General features: G+C 41.0%; 1 protein-coding gene across 2 annotated transcripts in view; it reads left to right on the top strand.

The window, feature by feature from the left end:
* pdia5 (protein disulfide isomerase family A, member 5) overlaps nt 1–19,225 on the top strand; it is a 67,978-nt gene that overhangs the window by 43,326 nt on the left and 5,427 nt on the right. For both annotated transcript variants that reach the window (XM_075479981.1, XM_075479982.1), the window contains 4 exons: nt 7,095–7,165; nt 9,808–9,971; nt 10,229–10,359; nt 15,709–15,779. In XM_075479981.1, the coding sequence (XP_075336096.1) occupies nt 7,095–7,165; nt 9,808–9,971; nt 10,229–10,359; nt 15,709–15,779 (437 nt within the window). The remainder of the gene's footprint in view (nt 1–7,094; nt 7,166–9,807; nt 9,972–10,228; nt 10,360–15,708; nt 15,780–19,225) is intronic.

A 19,225-nucleotide genomic window follows, 5' to 3' on the forward strand; every position in this document is an offset into this window, starting at 1 on the left:
CCACCGTTGATCCTGACATTTTTCATCTGTTTCTTTGTTTGTTTGCTACGACTGTAAACTGTAAAGCTAACCCGTCCCGCCGCTGAGATTGAGTACGGTCACGTGACCAGACTGCACGGCTACGTCTGATTGGTGGAACACAGTCAGGTGGTAGAGCCTTTGGCGGAAGTCTCTCTCTCTGTCAGAATAAAACATTAAAATGAGGCGTACGCGGGGGGATAAAAATAATGAGGCGTAGAATACCAAAGAGGTAAGAAGAAAAGTAACCAGCTCATTGTAGCCTAATGTAGCGGAGTAAGAGGACAGTTTCTGCTGCACACATCTACTCAAGGAAAAGTAAAAAGTAGAGTGATTTAAAACTACTCCTAGAAGTAAAATTTTTTCAAAAACATACTCGTTACTACCCACCTCTGGTTGGCGGTACATGTCGGCACCAGTGTGGCTTTTTTCGGGGGTTTGCACAAAATAATTTCTCCTTCTGGATGAATGTCGTTGGTTAGCACAGATTAGACGTACACTTCCCAGCGTAGGACAGAAATAATCATTGCACTGTAGCACAAAGCTGACATTAAACGGGTTCCATCCATCAGTGTGTAGAGCTAAAGAGGAAGAAGGTTTTTCTGTGTGTGTCAGAGATCTTTTAAATGAAAGAAATAAAACTTATAGTTTCTGTAATTCTGATTCACTTTTACTTTGATAATTGAATGTTGCTTTAATCCAAAATGGCGTATTTCAGCCTCTTCCTCAGACTTTAAATAGCAGCTGGCAGACCTGCGTGACCATTGTGCATCTGTCCTTGCTTAGTTTATACTCGAGTCAGCAGGATGGTTTCTCCTGCTGACTTTGGACCGTACCACTAACAGAACATGCATAACGTGAGGAAAGAGTCCTTTTTTTAAGTCTTCCTTGTGTCATTATCAGACATTTGGGACCTCGGTGGCACAAGAGGGTCAGAATCAAATCAAATCAAATTTATTTGTATAGCACATTTCATGTACAAACAATTCAAAGTGCTTTACATTAAATAAAAGCATTGCAGCAGGGAGTGGATGAAGCATTGAAAAAAAAATATATATATATAATTGATATATATATATATATATATATATATATATACATAAAAGAATATAAAGAGAAACAAATACAATCATTTAAATGAATTTAAAAACAAGCAACAGTCCAGATAAGTTAAAAGATATGATGCATCAATGGTTTAAAATGACAACCAAAGAGACGGTAGGCTGCATACTGAGCTGGTCCCACTCCACACTGTTTCAGTTCCAAACTGCCATAAAAGCTGGAACCACACCTGGTTTCTGTACAGATTTATTGCCCGTAACTATCAGTTCACCTTTAAGTGGTTTTAATGAAGTGGCTGAGAAATTATGCTGACTAACTCTCCGTGCTCGCCCTCCATCCCCCGGTGATGCAGCAACCTTTTTTTTTTCCACCATTTTCCACCTGAATATGCAGGATAAAAAGGTAAGAGTGAGTTTCTGAGCAACGCTGGGAGCCCACTGCTCCTCCTCTGCTCCCCGCCGTGGTGTCACAGCTTCACAGATGCTTCTGCTGCACTTTCCTCACCCCGCGGACAGCAGCCAGTCATCAACCTGCTCACTTCAAGGGCAGTCGGCTGAAACAAACTGCATCAAACATCGTCGGCTCACCCGCTCACACACACACACGTCTGTGTACCCGTGACCCATCAAAGGCGTATTTCACACGATGGCAAAACATTTATTGCACACAATTACACAACATATCTGTCTCCCATACGCAGGCACACAGAGATGTCCTGCTTTGCTGCTTCAGTGCAGTTTCCTAATGGCCCTGCTGTCAGAGTGAGATTAATCGTCTCCCAACCAACACAATCAGCTTGCATTTCTGTCTGTTCTCGCTGTCCTCTGGACGGCACGGCGGGGAGTTGTGCGTGCAGCTTCTTACAAACCCTCCAATTGAATGCTCTGTTTTCCCAAAGTGAGCCAAAACAAAAGTTCCTCTCTGGATGCTGTTCGAAAAAAAGGCCCAGCGGCACGTCGGAGGATGAGAATGTCGTTTCAGTGGAGACGTTAATGATGGGAATGAAGTCTGAGCGTGAGGTTTTTGTGTTTTACCTTCAGCTGGTGCATCAGGACACCGTTGGGTGTGTTTGTCCTGACTGCTCACTTAGCAAGTAGCTCTATAATCCACCGTAAAGAAGAGGCAACTCATCTCTGATGCATCCATTTTTACCACAGCTCCCCCACATTAAAGGGATAGTTCGCCTCTTTTGACATGTAGCTGTATGACATCCCATATCAGCAACATCATTTATGAACATTTTCTGACCTCCTGCTGTGTCCTGTGAGCAGAGTTCCAGCCTCGTTTTGGCGTTGACGAAAGTAGTCCGGCTAGTTGGCTGGGGTTTAAAAAATAAAGCGTTTTGCTTCTCAAAACAATATGCGTTCAAAAGAGTAATACATTTGCATCACAAAATCGTTCTCCAGGAAAAAGTCAGACCTCACATTACATTACATTACGGTCATTCTGCAGACGCTTTTATCCAAAGCGACATACAATAAGTGTGTTCCACATCGGTAGGCAAAAGAACTTCAGGTCACAAGAAATCATAAGTGCATTTCCTTCCAAAATCAAACAGCTAAGAGCATAACTAGTGCTAGAGTAAGTGCGGTAAGTTAGGTACCTAGACAAATGGGAAGACAATTTAGAAAACAAATAAGTGCGTAAGGAGCTAGGACGAAACGGGTGATGTCCTAAGAGGGCGGATCTGGGTAGTGTTTCCTGAAGAGATGGGTTTTCAGCCTCACAATCGCTTGGCACTATTTGCTCTCCCTTCGTATCACTTCGTGCTGCCGACAGCCGCGCCTGTTACCGTGTTTACTGCTCGGTCTGCACTTTGGTCTACACAGCACGCAGTGATACGAAGGGAGAGAAAATAGGGCCAAGCGATTGTGAGGTCTGACTTTTTCTGGAGTGACCCCAGCCAACTAGACGGACTACCTTCGTCAACGCCAAAACGAGGCTGGAACTCGGCTCACAGGACGCAGCAGGGGGTAAGAAAATGTTCATAAACGATATTGCTGGTATGGGATGTCATACAGCTTCATGTCAAAAGAGGCGAACTATCCCTTTAAGTCTGAATTGGCAACGTTCAGTGTGTTGTCCTGTGAGCCTCCCCATCCCCCCACACTCCCACACTGACCGTGCTCCTCATGCATCACTTATTCTGAATGCAGAGCTGGGCTGACGCAGAGCGCAGGACGGACGTTTGCTCTTCACTTTGAAGGGTCAGACAAGGTCCTCTCAGTCACTCTGTTTCAGCGATAAGCCTCGGCACAATCTGCACGATCGCACGCCACACCGACTCTTTTATTTCCGACAAGGCTTATTGCACTTGATTTATAACCTGCACCGGTTCTTCATTGTATATATTGAAGAAAGGAATTCCTGAACTGTTATGACAAGGGCAATTTAGCAGGTTTGGAAAAGTACCAGGTTTCTTTAACTCATCCTCCGGGCACGCTGCTCATCCCCATCAAACAGCACAAATACTGCGTTTAATATCGTGTGTGTTTTATACAACGCGAGACGCTCCCTGTTTGTGTAATATTTAGCACGCCGAGATCAGGCAGATTTATTGAAAAAGAAACAAACGGGTGCTTTTTTAATAAAAGGGCTAGTAAAACGGAGAAACAGGCAACAGTCAAAGCAGTTTTCATTGAGATGGATGTTGAATTTCACCTACAGACCAATGCGTCGGTCTAAATTTAACACGATCTTAAGTCTGCACAGACGCGTAACCGTGTGGATTCACAGTCATCCCGGTCTCTGTGATCCTCAGAGCTTGAATAAGGGCGACTGGGCTTATTTTTCCGGTTCCTGGAGATGTTTCACCTCGGACTGCAGGACGCTAAGGTTAACTGTGTGTTACTGACTCACCTGACCGATGCAGGGGTCGTATAGGCTCACCTGTGAGTTGTTTACTTGAATGATCAAGTTTTGGTAACAAGATCCAACGTGTGAACGTTTGTGAAGACGCCTGGAGACTCGAGGCAATCAATGGCTCAGGCATCATCTTGGCGTTTGTCCCACCCATGACACTAACTGGAGCAGTCCTGCCAAATCTAAATCTTACCAAGTATATTTGTCTCATTTCTCATTACACTTGATATAAGATACAACTGCCTAACAAGTACCATTTCAGCCAGATATAGGGACTTGTTTTAATACAATACATCTTGAAAATCTTGTTAAGTGAAAAAGTCTTGAAAACAAATTGTTTTGAGTCATATTTCACATAAACAAGCTTCTTTTTTTTATTTGAAGAGGTTTTTAAGCTAATTTCAAGATCACTTTTATCTCAAAAGTCCCAAATATCACATCTTATTTCAAGAAATCTTGACAAGCCGATTTTCACTAGTTCCATTGGCAGATTTTTTTAGCTTATTTCAAGCAAAAACGTCTTGTATTTATTGTTTTTTTTACTTATTTTTGGAGGGGCATTTTTTCCAGTGCAGACTGTCATGCTTCTCACAGCCACACAGAGAATGTAACAGAAGTAATTCAGTTTTCCTCAGGTACTCGGGTCCCTTTCGAACGGTCTCTCTGTCTTTTTTGCTCCTCACCCACTCCCACATAAGTCTCACTCAGTTTGTCAGTAACACCCTCTTGCTAAATTCGCGGTAAATGCATCCATCATGTTCCTCCGACCGCGTGCAGCCAATTTTTATATTTATCCAGTTCACTGAAGGTCGCAGGCTGTGACCCGTAACTGATGTCACACGGCGATGTTTAGCGAATGTTCCTTTAACTGCGACCTCGGGAAAACTTTCCATGACATTGCTCAGACCACACACCCCAGCTTCCCCTTCCTGGCAGCTGCTTGCATGCTTATCAACGACAGTCCGACACCAACCGACCACGACTCTTTTCCAGCTACAGTTTGAGGCGGTTAAGTTTTCTCTGCATGTTCTTCGGGCTGCTGCCCGACCCTCCCACCCTGATCAAATCAAATCAAATTTATTTGTTGCACATTTCATGTACAAAACAATTTAAAGAGCTTCACATAAAATAAAAGCATTGCAGCAGGGAGTGTAAGAAGCATTAAAAATACATAAAAGAACAAAAGAAAAATGCCCCTCCAAAAATAAGTAAAAAAAAAAAAAAAAAAATACGAAACGTTTTGCTTTAAATAAGCAAAAAAATCTGCCAATGGAACTAGTGAAAATCGGCTTGTCAAGATTTCTTGAAATAAGATGTGATATTTGGGACTTTTGAGATAAAAGTGATCTTGAAATTAGCTTAAAAACTTCTTCAAATGTCAAAAAAAGCTTGTTTCATGTGATATGTGACTCAAAACAATTTGTTTTCAAGACTTTTTCATTTAACAAGATATTCCAGATGTATTGTCTTCAAACAAGTCCCTATATCTGGCTGAAATGGTACTTGTTAGGGAATTGTGTTTTATATTAAGTGTAATGAGATATTTTGACTAGAAATGAGACAAATATACTTGGTAAGACTTTGATTTTTTTTCCAGTGAATATAAAGAGAAAGAAATAAAATAATTTAAATGAATTTAAAAACAAGCAACAGTCTAGATAAGTTCAAAGATATCGTGCAGATTTCATGCATAGACACATGAGAACAGAAATGTTTTTAACCCGGATTTAAAAATGTCTCCATTTGGTGAAAGTTTAATCTCCACTGGCAGTTTGTTCCACTTGTTGGCAGCATAACAGCTAAATGCTGCTTCTCCATGTTTAGTCTGGACTCTGGACTGGACCAGCTGACCTGAGTCCTTGGATCTAAGAGCTCTGCTGGCTTTATATTCTCTGAACATATCACAGATGTAAACCATCAGCAGGCTTTTAAAATCTATTCTATTCTTTTAAAGCTGCTGTGATGTGTTCAGATCTCTTAGTCCGGGTTAAAACTCCAGCAGCAGCGTTCTGGATGAGCTGCAGATGTTTAATGCTCTTTTTGGGAAGTCAAGTTAAAAGAGCGTTACAGTGATGGAGTCTGCTGGAGATGAATGCATGGATGAGTTTCTGTTTGGGAGAGGAAACCTTTAATTCTGTTGATGTTTCTGAGATGGTAAAATGCACAAGCAGACACATTAACCAGGAATTTTACTGCACTAAGACACCTTAGTGTCGTAAATAATGAGAAATAACTTCACTCACCTCGTGAACACGAGACTCCCGTTTGTCTCGTTTACAGTTTGACGCGCAGCACGCCAGCAGCGATTCCCTCTGACAAACCAGCGAGAAGCAGCAAGACGCCGAGGAATCGCAGCTGTTTAGAAACAGATTCAACCAGACAGCTTGTTGGATGTAACGCTGTGCAGAGAAAACACCATTAAACATTAAATGGCTTGGTCTATGTATTCTCCAAGGTTGTTGTTCTAAAACGGCTGATTAATGTGTTTTAACTTTCCTCTCTCATCAGCACTGGTCCATTTGTTACATTTATTTGCATACACTAACTGTTTTATGTTGTAGTGGCCATTTGTCCATAAAAAACAAATTAAACTTAAACCAAAGAAAATCAAAAGACCACTGATGCACCATGTGGGATGTGGTTTAACGCAGGCAAAAGAACATGAATGTCCAAGATGAATTCTTGCGTTTTCTGATGATTTATTTCAAAACAATAAAACAAACAAAAGAACAAAGAAAACCTGCTGCTCTCTCCTTTTCCCTGGTAAAAAACCATTGGCCCACCCAGGTGCATGCTGGTGCTCCAGGTGCCCAGTGTGACCCAATTAGCAAAATATTCTAAACAAATAACTCACAAAGAACATTAGCAAAAAATCTAATCTAAATAAAGCACTGAAATTAATCAAATAAAGTTACTCATAATTAGCTAATTAAATTTACAACTAGAACCAAAAAACAAAAACTAACTTTACAAATAGCTCCTACATATGTCTTTCTGCTCCTTTTCTGTTGCATCCTGATTTCCAGGCCTCTTTTCTGTGTTAAAATGTCTCTCCTCCCAACGTGTAGAAAGGATTTTTGCAGAGAAAATGTTCCAGTTTTGAGCTAAAAACATCATCGGCGCAGCTGTAATCTGCATCTTTTGTTTTTCAGGGTGTGGCCACTGCAAGAAAATGAAGCCAGAGTATGATGAAGCTGCTGAAATACTCAACCAGGGCGCAGATGTAAGTTTATGACCTTTGCTTGTGTTTAGATGCCTGCGACATGCGTGTCCACAGGCCCGTGCGTTTCAGATTTTACACGCTAAAGAACACGCACTCTTACACGCTGCAGCTCGGCCTCATTAACACACCCCGATGATCCCACATTATAGAAGTGAAACATGCCGTTGGTAAGGCTGTCCAATAGTTCTCGATATGTTTCCAATTAGATGGGTGTGTTCCTGGCCTCTGCTGTCCAACAGTCCTCAGCGCTGGCTTAACGCTCCCCCGTCCCGGGGCAGGGTCTGTTAACCTCCAGCCTGTTACTGCAGCAGTTATCTCATCCATGAGCGTCCCACCGACCGATGCTTTTGGACCTCGTCCTCGTGGCTCTCTGCCCGGCGCTCGAGGTCAACGGGAGAAGCCTGGGCATTGTCCAATATGGACGGACTGGGGCTGCTCTCACCCTGAGCTTTTGAGATTCAGCATATCATTGTGAGAATGCTTTAAGGCATTCTCACTATTAAGTTCCTGTTTCTCTTTGTTATCATTATTCCGCCAGTTTTCGGCACCCAACTACTCCTGCATACTTTCGGCAATTTCTACAATTTTTGGCATCAAAACGTTCAGCTCTTTCAGCAGATTCCTGCTTTCATTTTTGGTGTTTTTAACTTTTACACTTTTTAAGATATTCAACTTTTATTCAAATTTTCCTGTCATTCGAATGAATGGAAACTGCTTTCAGCTCTTCCAAATCATCCTCCTCTTTCCAACTACTTCTGCATGCTTTCAGCTGGAGACACCATTCAAACTTTAAATGGGTCACAAGACATTGAGCTATTACCAATTGTTTCAGCTTTTTCAAATCTTCAGCCAATTTTGAAATATGTTTCAAAAAATGAACATTTTGCTCCTTCTTGATTTTTATGAATGAGCAACACAGTGGAGTGCGTGCTGATAAGTTTCAAATTTTTCAGTTTTTTCAAACAAATTCCTCTAACTTTCATACAGTTTAATTTAGAGAAACAAATTATACCTTAAAATGTAGGAAAAATGGTCCTCTTTCAGCCAATGTAACTACTAAAGAGCTCACATTTACAGAATTTTAGCTATGAGCCTTGAACCGAGATCAAATTCTCTGACTAACTCCAATGTTAAGTTTGGTAGTACACAAAAATCACAAAATTCCTTCAACCAATACCTCAGCAACAGTTTTTACTGCTAAAATTGAACTATTTTCAGCTTTTTTAGCATGGTCAGCTATCCCCATTCAGCTCATAAGCATTCTCATTGCTGTTTCGCAGGAACAGCTCTTTCTAGTTTATTTTTCTCTTCATTGTCTCTCCACACATGTTCTCCTCGGTGTCTTTTATAACTTTATGAGCATGTGACAAGGTCAATCGGCTTAACAGTTTAAAGTCACTGAAACTGAATAATTCTTTATTGCAGTGGAGCTGAAGAAGCCTCACTAAAGAGTGGGAGCAGCACTGTCCTTTATGTTGGAAATGCAGGCTTTGTACGCCTCAAACTGAATGAGCGGATCTCTTTCACCATTTTTGACCAATCAGGAGCAAACTAGGCCGTTTATCAAATCAATTCAAATCAAATTTATTTGTATTGCACATTTCATGTACAAAACAATTCAAAGTGCTTCACATAAAATAAAAGCATTGCAGCAGGGAGTGGAAGAAGCATTAAAATACATAAAAGAATATAAAGAGAAACAAATAAAATAATTTAAATGAATTTAAAAACAAGCAACAGTCCAGATAAATTAAGAGATATCGTGCAGATATCAGTGATGCTCACTATTTTTTTCCCAAGAGCCACATTGGCAGAGCAAAATCAAGGGAAGAGCCACTTTTACAACAACATACTAAAGTCCCCTTTTTGCAAATATAATATGCAAAAATATGCATTTTGCAAATATGCATTTCTACAGATAAAACATCCCACAAAAAAAGAAACAACACAGCCAATACATTTTCAATTAAGACCATATTTACCTTAATACTGGGATGAGCTGAAGCTGGCGTGCATGTCCTTGACTTTCTTCATGTTGTATTTGTAGTTTGTTGTTGTAATCATAGTGAGACATTCAGGATGAGCATGGTTTTTGTGCTGGTTTTTGCCCTTTTTAATTAAAAACCGATCCATTGTGCCTGCATCTCGCGCTGGCTAAAGGAGCTAGCGTGCTCTGCGGTCAAGTGTGAGGTGGTTTAAGCGGGCTGCGTTGCCAGGTTTAACAGAGCCCCTTTAGGAAACACCATTAAACCTTAATTAATACTTAATAAAAATACTTAATACTCCAAAAAACGCAACCTTAATAAAAATATTTAATACTGTGCAGTATTCGCTGTATGTTATTTATTTATTTTTTATTGTTATTGTTACCATATTGTTATAAGCTACTATGCGAGTGCGAGCCACTAATTAAAGCTTGAGGAGCCGCACAATGAGTATCTCTGGCTTAGATGGATGACAGGAGCTGAAACTGAGCCTTCCGGTAAAGAGGTGCTGATGAACAGTAAAAAACAGACACTTATTTTTTAGTTTTCCCCTCAAAAAACACACCAGCTTGTAAAATGGGCTGGAATTAGGAGCTGTTACTGTATTTTACTGAGTTCGGAGTGAGTTAACGCCGCCTTTGCCTCTCTTCCACACAGAGTCCGGGAGTCCTGGCAGCCGTGGATACCACCGTGCACAAGTCTGTGGGGGACCACTTCAAGATCTCCGGTTTCCCCACAGTTAAGTATTTTGAGAGAGGCGAAGAGAAATACACGCTGCCGCATCTCCGGAGCAAAGACAAGATAATCGAGTTCATGTACAAGTGAGTCGCACACACCTGACAGGCAGGAATACATTCTTAGTGTCTGTCTAACAGAGACATTTTTAGGCTTTAAAAGGACGACGATGGACAGTTACTCCCAGTTAGAGGCCAAAAAAATAATGTGAACACTGTTAATATTTGGTTTTTAAACACATTTTACTGAAATATGTCTCTATGCATGCTCCGTTTCTTGTGTAAAGCGGTGTTTTTCCTCCCATTTAAACGTAATTTCGCTCGGCTCTCTCGCATCCCTGCAGCCCTCAGGCTCCTCCACCTCCAGAGCAGTCTTGGGAGGACAAGCCATCCAGCGTCAGCCATCTTGGATCGGAGGATTTCAGGGAAGCCGTGAAGAAGAAAAAACACGCTTTGGTCATGTTTTACGCTCCCTGTAAGAACTTTTTAATTATTTGAATTAATTCTGCTTAAAGGGATAGTTCGCCTCTTTTGACATGAAGCTGTATGACATCCCATATCAGCAATATCATTTATGAACATTTTCTTACCCCCTGCTGCGTCCTGTGAGCCGAGTTCCAGCCTCGTTTTGGCGTTGATGAAGGTAGTCCGGCTAGTTGGCTGTGGTTTAAAAAATTAAGCGTTTTGCTTCTCAAAACAATATGCGTTCAAAAGAGTAATACATTTGCATCACAAAATCGTCCATCCAGAAAAAGTCAGACCTCACAATCGCTTGGCCCTATTTTCTCTCCCTTCGTATCACTGCCTGCTGTGCAGACCGAGCAGTCCCCTGCTTCCGAGCAGCAAACACCGTAACAGGCGCAGCTGTCGGCAGGCGGCAGCAGGCAGTGATACGAAGGGAGAGAAAATAGGGCCAAGCGATTGTGAGGTCTGACTTTTTCCTGGAGAACGATTTTGTGATGCAAATGTATTACTCTTTTGAACGCATATTGTTTTGAGAAGCAAAACGCTTTATTTTTTAAACCCCGGCCAACTAGCCGGACTACCTTCGTCAACGCTAAAACGAGGCTGGAACTCGGCTCACAGGACGCAGCAGGGTGTAAGAAAATGTTCATAAATGATATTGCTAATATGGGATGTCATACAGCTTCATGTCAAAAGAGGCAAACTATCCCTTTAATATCCGTCGGCATAAAAGTAAAATGGTTCATGCAAAATTTGGGAACGACTCCTGAAGGACTCGTATGTAATTGGCAGTTTGATTTCATATGCTTGGCTGGTTTGATCAAAAAGATGAAATGTGTGAGAGGTTGTTGTAACCACGTGTGTTCGCCGCTCTGCTCTGCTCTGCGGTGTGATCATATCCTGGGATTGAACCAATGTGTAGATGTAACTCAGAGCTTCCTGCCAGCCATCGTATATAAACCCCACCTAAACCTCAGGGAGACTCGGGAATGACTCATAACTGAGAATAGACTAAAGAACTGATATATCGGGGCTAATAGAAAACGGTGTTAAAACCCTGAGAAATCGAATGTTTGACGACAGATGTGCTGCGAGGAAGTAGCCGTCCTTAGGAAGCGAACTGCCAATAAAGTCCCGTTTTTATTCGAGTCGTTTATCTGAACATCTGAGCACATGCAGCTGACTGAAGTCCCACTTTTCAACACAGAGGAGTAATGTTTCTCTTTAAAATGAGTTTGGAGGAACCTGGGAATGATTTCAGCTCCCAGTGATCAGATGCACTCACTGTTTTTAGCTCTTTGTCTCTGATGAGGGCTTCAAAGCCGGATGAAGTGCCTCCTCTCTCTGGTCCTTTGGTGCTGCCATCTACAAAGAGAAGCTCCAGCCCAGCGTTTCATATGATGCAGCAGATTTCTGACACTTCACGGCTGGAGATGCTTCATGCAGACAAAGTCTGTGATTTATAGGGATGCACCGATGTATTGGCCTAACATCAAACAAAGTGGACGATACTCGGCTCGTTAAACCAATAGCAGTGGACAACGGTTGTCTGGTGTTGGATTTAATTTAGCCCCAAAAACTGACAGGATTATCCTGCAGCTGCAGATTTAGGAAACATCCAATAGGTGGCAGCTTAATTTATTCATTTCCACAATAACATTTTGTTTCAAAATGTTTAATCTAATTAATCACATGATTTCCCTGATTAATCACGATTAATCGCATTTGTACGCAAAATCCAAAAATGAATTCAAAAGTAGTGTATAGCCTTTAGCATTTAGTTTTATTTTAAATGTGCTGCCATATGAATGAAAGTGCCATAACATTTGTTGTGCAAACACACTTTTAACATCAGCATCTTTCTGTAGTTTTTATGTAGAAGCCTCGCTCCACTGTCTGTTTCCTTGAATGACTTGCTGCTATCAGTTGTGTGTTTTGCCTTTAAGTGATATTTTAGACTGGAACTACTACGCTGAGAAGACAATTCAACTTGGCAGTGTTTACAGATGACTTTGGTTCTGTCGACTCCGCCGTCTGGAAGAACTTTAAAATGAAAATGGCCGAGTAAAAGTTCCGTACCCTTCTCCATGTTTGGTGGATCCGCCGATTACTTTCTTTTCCTGTTCCGCAGCAGACAGCAACAGACTTTTACAAAATAAAAGCCTGTGAGCAACAGACTTTTACAAAATAAAAGCCTGTGAGCAACAGACTTTTACAAAATAAAAGCCTGTGAGCAACAGACTTTTACAAAATAAAAGCCTGTGAGCAACAGACTTTTACAGAATAAAAGCCTGTGAGCAACAGACTTTGTGTTGTTCCCCCTCTCTCTGCCCCCTGCTTCATGTCTCTCTGAACTTTCCTATCCATTAAAGGCACAAAAGCCCCAAAAAAAATCATTAAAATTTTTTTTTTTTAAACTGTGTTAATGCACGATAAAATATTTAGCGGCGTTAAATAATAACGAGTTAACAAATAATAACTCTAACCCAGCCCTAAAAAATACCAACCGTTGTGCTTTTTAATTATTTATTAAGCACTTTATATTGTTTCATTGTTATTAAAGAGATGGTTATCTGTATCGGCCCAAAATATCACAATCCGTGCATCTTAAGTTCTGTAAAATCTTCATTTAGTGTTTTTATTTCTTTTAAATGCAACACTTACACTTTATAATCATGGCTGCAGCTGCTCAGCTGTAACCCTGCAGCTTTACTTTTTCCACAGTTTAATGAGCAGTGGAGATCTGGAGGAATGAACGCAGTTACGGCACATCTGCCTGGGCGTTGCTTCGTGTTAATCTGTCAGTTTTTCAATCTCATTTAACTCTGCAGAAATTATGAGAATGGTGGAAAAGGAGCAGACAGGATTCATTATTTAGGTGCATCAGCTGTAATATGTGAAATGTGAAATATGAAAGCTAAAATAATCCTGTACTTGTCGTTCAGTGCTGCTCTTAAACCACCTTCATGTGTTAGCGGCAGCAGGAACCTGCACGATCACATTCTTCTCGTCACTGCTGTGCTTTTGCCAACGTTTCATGATTGCGACAGAACCTCTGAATGTTTAAAGGCCACTTAATGCTTTAGCCGAAAGGCTTTTTCAGCAGAAAATGATGTTCTGAGCTGGGCTGAATGCCCTCTCAGCGAGGCAGGACTGAACAGGTGGATGTTCCTTTGATTGCGGAGCTGATATTGAACCGAACTGAAGGTGGTTATCTGTAAGTCTATATGCAACATCTTTGCTTTCTTTGAGTCTTTGAGTTCCCCCCTCTGCTCCTCGGTGTAAAACTGGAATTCAAACAATTCAGATGTGATTAAAGTGCACATTCCAGACTTTAGTTTCAAGGAATTTTCATACGTTTCAGCTCCACCATGTAGAAATGAACCCTCTTTATACACAGTCACACATACAATTTTCTACACATGGCACTGGCCATCCTTTAGATGAAAAGTTACTCCCTCTATCCACTGTTCCTCAGTCGTTTTGGATAAAAGCGTCTGCTTGATTATTGCATTGTAACGGTTAGTCACATGTTTTTAGTAGGGCTGGGCGAGTTAACTTGTTAATTATTTAACGCCGATAAAAATTTTTATAACCAAAGTCATCTGTAAACACTGCCAAGTTGAATTGTCTTCTCAGCGTAGTAGTTCCAGTCTAAAATATCACTTAAAGGGAAAACACACAACTGATAGCAGCAAGTCATTCAAGGAAACAGACAGTGGAGCGAGGCTTCTACATAAAAACTACAGAAAGATGCTGATGTTAAAAGTGTGTTTGCACAACACATGTTATGGCACTTTCATTCATATGGCAGCACATTTAAAATAAAACTAAATGCTAAAAGCTATACGCTACTTTTGAATTCATTTTTGGATTTTGCGTACAAATGTGATTAATCGTGATTAATCAGGGAAATCATGTGATTAATTAGATTAAACTTTTTAATCGTTGCCCAGCCCTACTTTTTACTGCTGAGGTTTTAGTTTAGGGTACTTAAGCATACAATGTACAGTACATTATTTTCTCTATTTCTCTATGAATGCATTTTTAGGCTAACTTCACTGGCTATGATTATATCTGTACTCATCCCCAATCACTGTTGGAGGTATGGTAAAAGGATAAAGCTGTATCTGTACTCACTCACAAATTATTGGGGTTATGCATTTAGAATACATAATTAAGGTTGGAGAATAAATATGATTAGGGATTACTGAGTTTTCAACTCATAGATCAGAGTTCCTGTTATGATCTACACCAAACTATTGATGTGTTGCTATCACACAATTTCTAACCATGGATTTTAACACTACACGCTAGAGAATAGGACATTAATTCATATGGCAGAACATTTAAAATAAAACCAAATGCTAAAAGCTATACACTACTTTTGGATTCATTTTTGGATTTTGCGTACAAATGCGATTAATCGTGATTAATCAGGGAAATCATGTGATTAATTAGATAAAAAATTTGAATCGTTGCCCAGCCCTAGTTTTTAGGCATGTCGGCTCTGGTTAACTGCCTCACAAAACCGAACTCCTCCTTAAGCTTCAGCCTGAAGTGAAATGCATTCATGAACCAACCCCATTAAAAGCTGTCAGTTTGCTCAGCATACCTTTTGCAGTTGGGAATATATTCGAAAACTGTATGAAAAACATTTCGTTTGAGAATGGCTGTTTGTTGGAGCCTGATTAGCTGGTGATTGAACTCTAACTCTGTACATAAAAGCTTTAATCTCGTCGTCACCCCCCCCCCCCCCCCCCCCCCACAGCTAAACTGTTCTTTGATCTTTACAAGCCGCGTTTAGCCTTTCTTCCACCTTTTACATTTCCAAAAAGGCGGTTATGACCGACAGAGGAAGAACGAGTTACTTGACATTAATCGGAGGAAAAGGTGTCATAACAGCAGTTTGATTGAAAATGCAGAGTCGAAACTCACCGTGTTCGTAATTTGCTGCTAGAATCAGAAAGTCCTCCCCTCTCGCTGATATATAGGTGCAATCCTTCCTCGTGAGCTTGGTGTGTAATCGATCATCTTGCCTCCACCTTCTAAAAGTCAACAAGCCTCCTATAAAAATTGTATGAAGATGGTGACTTACTGTATGAGCAGCTCCAGGAAGTCGCTGTTTATGACAGCAATAAAGAAATTTACAGCCCGTCATAACAAGCGAGTTCGGTACTCCAAACTGAAGAAGTATGAACATGTTTGAGGTGTGTGGAAGTATTTTTTATATCTGTGAATGTATAAGTGTTTGGATGTTAGGATGGAAAGGTTCTGTTCTAAAGCCCGAGAACGAGACATCTTTGTGTGAGTGTGTAACTTTGTGCCGTAAATAATGTCCCACCTGCTTGTTTTCCAGGGTGTCCACATTGTAAAAACGCCGTCCCTCACTTCACCACCGCAGCAGAGCTCTTTAAGGAGGACCGCAAGGTCAGTTCGCCGTTTCACAGATTCACTGAGATGCACTTAGATTCATTTAGATTCACTTAGATTCATTTAGATTCACTAAGATTCATTTAGATTCACTGGGATTCATTTAGATTCACTGGGATTCACTTAGATTCATTTAGATTCACTGGGATTCACAGATTCATTTAGATTCACTGGGATTCATTTAGATTCACTGAGATTCACTGAGATTCATTTAGATTCACTGGGATTCACTTAAATTAATTTAGATTCACTGGGATTCATTTAGATTCACTGGGATTCATTTAGATTCACTGGGATTCACTTAGATTCATTTAGATTCACTGGGATTCACAGATTCATTTAGATTCACTGGGATTCACTTAGATTCATGTAGATTCACTGGGATTCACTTAGATTCATTTAGATTCACTGGGATTCACTTAGATTCACTGGGATTCACTTAGATTCATTTAGATTCACTGGGATTCATTTAGATTCACTGTGATTCACTTTGATTCACTGGGATTCACTTGGATTCATTTAGATTCACTGGGATTCACTGGGATTCACTTAGATTCATTTAGATTCACTGGGATTCACTTGGATTCATTTAGATTCACTGGGATTCACTTAGATTCACTGGGATTCACTTAGATTCATTTAGATTCACTGGGATTCACTTAGATTCACTGGGATTCACTTAGATTCATTTAGATTCACTGGGATTCATTTAGATTCACTGTGATTCACTTAGATTCACTGGGATTCACTTGGATTCATTTAGATTCACTGGGATCCACTGGGATTCACTTAGATTCATTTAGATTCACTGGGATTCACTTGGATTCATTTAGATTCACTGGGATTCACTTAGATTCACTGGGATTCACTTAGATTCACTTAGATTCACTGGGATTCATTTAGATTCACTGGGATTCACTTAGATTCACTGGGATTCATTTAGATTCACTGGGATTCACTTAGATTCATTTAGATTCACTGGGATTCACTTAGATTCACTGGGATTCACTTGGATTCACTTGTGCAGCACACAGTTGGTAAAATCTTCTTCACGTGTCATTCTTCAGCTTTTTATTGTGCACACATAGGTTTCTGCCGTGCATTCACACGTCTCATAACATCTCCAAACACAAATTAGGAGAGTGATCACTCTGCTGGAGCCCACACAGACTCGTACGCTGCTCTGTTCATTTGGGGGTTGAAGGTTATTGGAGGTTCATGCAGTCGGAGCAGGACATGCTCGTCCTCCATCATCTCTACTCCCCCTCATTACTCCTCTTCCCTGTTAGTGCTGTTTGACTGCAGGGTTCATTTCCAGACCTGCTTAACTCTGTAGCTCACACTCTCGTCCACTGAAGAAATATGGGGACGTCTTGTAGCAGCAATTTATCATCTCAGATGACAAAAAAAATGAATTCATGTATTTGTGTTGTAAAGCCTTGTGCAGACATTTGACAGTGATTGCTTATTGTGCTCGGGGAATGTTGCTCTCATTTGTTTGGAATTCTTTTAAAATCATTTTCAGATGGTGTGAAACCCATGAATCCTCCACGGCTTTGTCTTACATTTCCATGTCTCTGTAACACCAAACTTAGGCAGATGGACCTGAGATGTTTGCCCAACATGCTGAGCGTTGCACGTCAGCTGTAACCGCTGTATATACACCGATGCATGCTTTCTGAACACACTAAAACTAACCAAATAATTTATGCTTTGCAAAATATCACCGAAAGTTAGGGTTCGCATGTTGTTGTTGGATGACGAGAAGAAATAAATTTAATCAATGAAACTATGCTGATAACGCAGCCAAGGAACACAAAGCACTCAGAATCCAACCTGCTATTAGATATTGACTCAGAAACTTTCACAATGTCCTGAAATGTTTTTTTTAGTTGAAGTATCTGGGGCCCACAGCAGCTCGAGGCTCTTTGGCACTGCAGCAGCATTCAGCTGTGGGCTTTGGATCAGCACTATGATCCGAGCCCCGTGATGAAACTCTCACAAGCTGTCGAAGCCGGGAACTCTCATGTCAGCTGTATAAATGCTCAGGTTTTTTAGATCTCTTCCTGCTTGTCGTCGTCTCCCCCCCCCACCCCCCCCCCCCCAGCGGCCAGCGTAGGTTTGAAGTTTTTTGTTTGAGTCGAGTAAATCTGCAAAGTGAGCGTGTGTTTACTTGGCAACCCTCTCTGTTAATGAAGCCAAGCCCCACTGCATTACACCGAGCCGGTGTTGATCACAGTCTATTAGCTGCCCTTGCCTCATTTACCAAACACAAACATGAGCTTAGCTGTGGCTTTGAAGACGCAAACAATTAAAAGTCCATATTGTGCTGTTTAACAGCGTGGGAGCCGCGTACAGGGTTCGTAACGAGCTGTTTGTCTTCCCCCAAAAATTCCAATCGGTAGCATAATTAAAGGTGCACATTGGCTCATGCTGTAATGAGAGCACACTTTCATCAGAGAATTCATTTTATTAAGGATTTGTCTAATATAATCTTGGCTATGCAATCAATTTAATGAACAGAAATTCACTGACTCGCCTTGATCATGCTGCTTTGGAAAACCCATCCACTTCCCCTCTGGAGCTTTGGGGCTCTGATGGCATCATGGAGTCCATCCTCATTTTCTCATGAACATGAGACGCATGCGTCCATGCTGACAATTCGGAATGCACCGATCCGATATTTGTATCGATACAATATTGAAGAAATATTGAAGCATGGGGTGGTCTGTGGCATAGTAGGTACAGCAGGTGCCCCATGTACAGAGGCTATAGTCCTCGCTGCAGCTGGCCCCGGTTCGAGTCCCGCATCGGACGGCCCTGTGCTGCGTGTTGTTCCCCCTCTCTCTGCCCCCTGCTTCCTGTCTATCTACACTGTCCTATCTAATAAAGGCATAAAAAGCCCCAAAAAGTAATAAAAAAAAAAGAAAAAGAAATATTGAAGCATATTGAAGAAAATTCTAGATCGGGTATCTATTGAGTCTAATTCTATTCTATGCGCTGAGTGACGTCATATGCTAACACCACGCCGTGCGGAAGCCGACAGTTTTCAAAATGGAGCGAGCGAAAGGATATCTGGAGCTATTACACATTACCTCAGTCAACAAAGTGCAAAGTGAATGTTTCGAGGGGAATGTTACTAAAACGTCAGGTTATAATACAACAAACCTTATTAAGCACTTACAAAAATTTCATGCGAGAGAGCACGCAGAGTTTGTTGTACAGAATCGGAGGTGAAAAAAAGCAAATCGGTGCATCCCTACTGACAATGCAGTACAAGCAATACTCAGCAGAGTAAAGGCTGATTTATGGTCGACGGAGACCCTCCCGGAAGAAATATGTCACACCACCTCTTTTTCAATATTTTTAGTCTTTCATAACCACTACCAGCTTCTACAAATCCAGACCTATGATCATGAGTGCTTAGTTGTGGGAGAAGGAAC

This window comes from Odontesthes bonariensis, chromosome 12, assembly GCF_027942865.1.
Source record: "Odontesthes bonariensis isolate fOdoBon6 chromosome 12, fOdoBon6.hap1, whole genome shotgun sequence".
NCBI classification, from domain to species: domain Eukaryota; kingdom Metazoa; phylum Chordata; class Actinopteri; order Atheriniformes; family Atherinopsidae; genus Odontesthes; species Odontesthes bonariensis.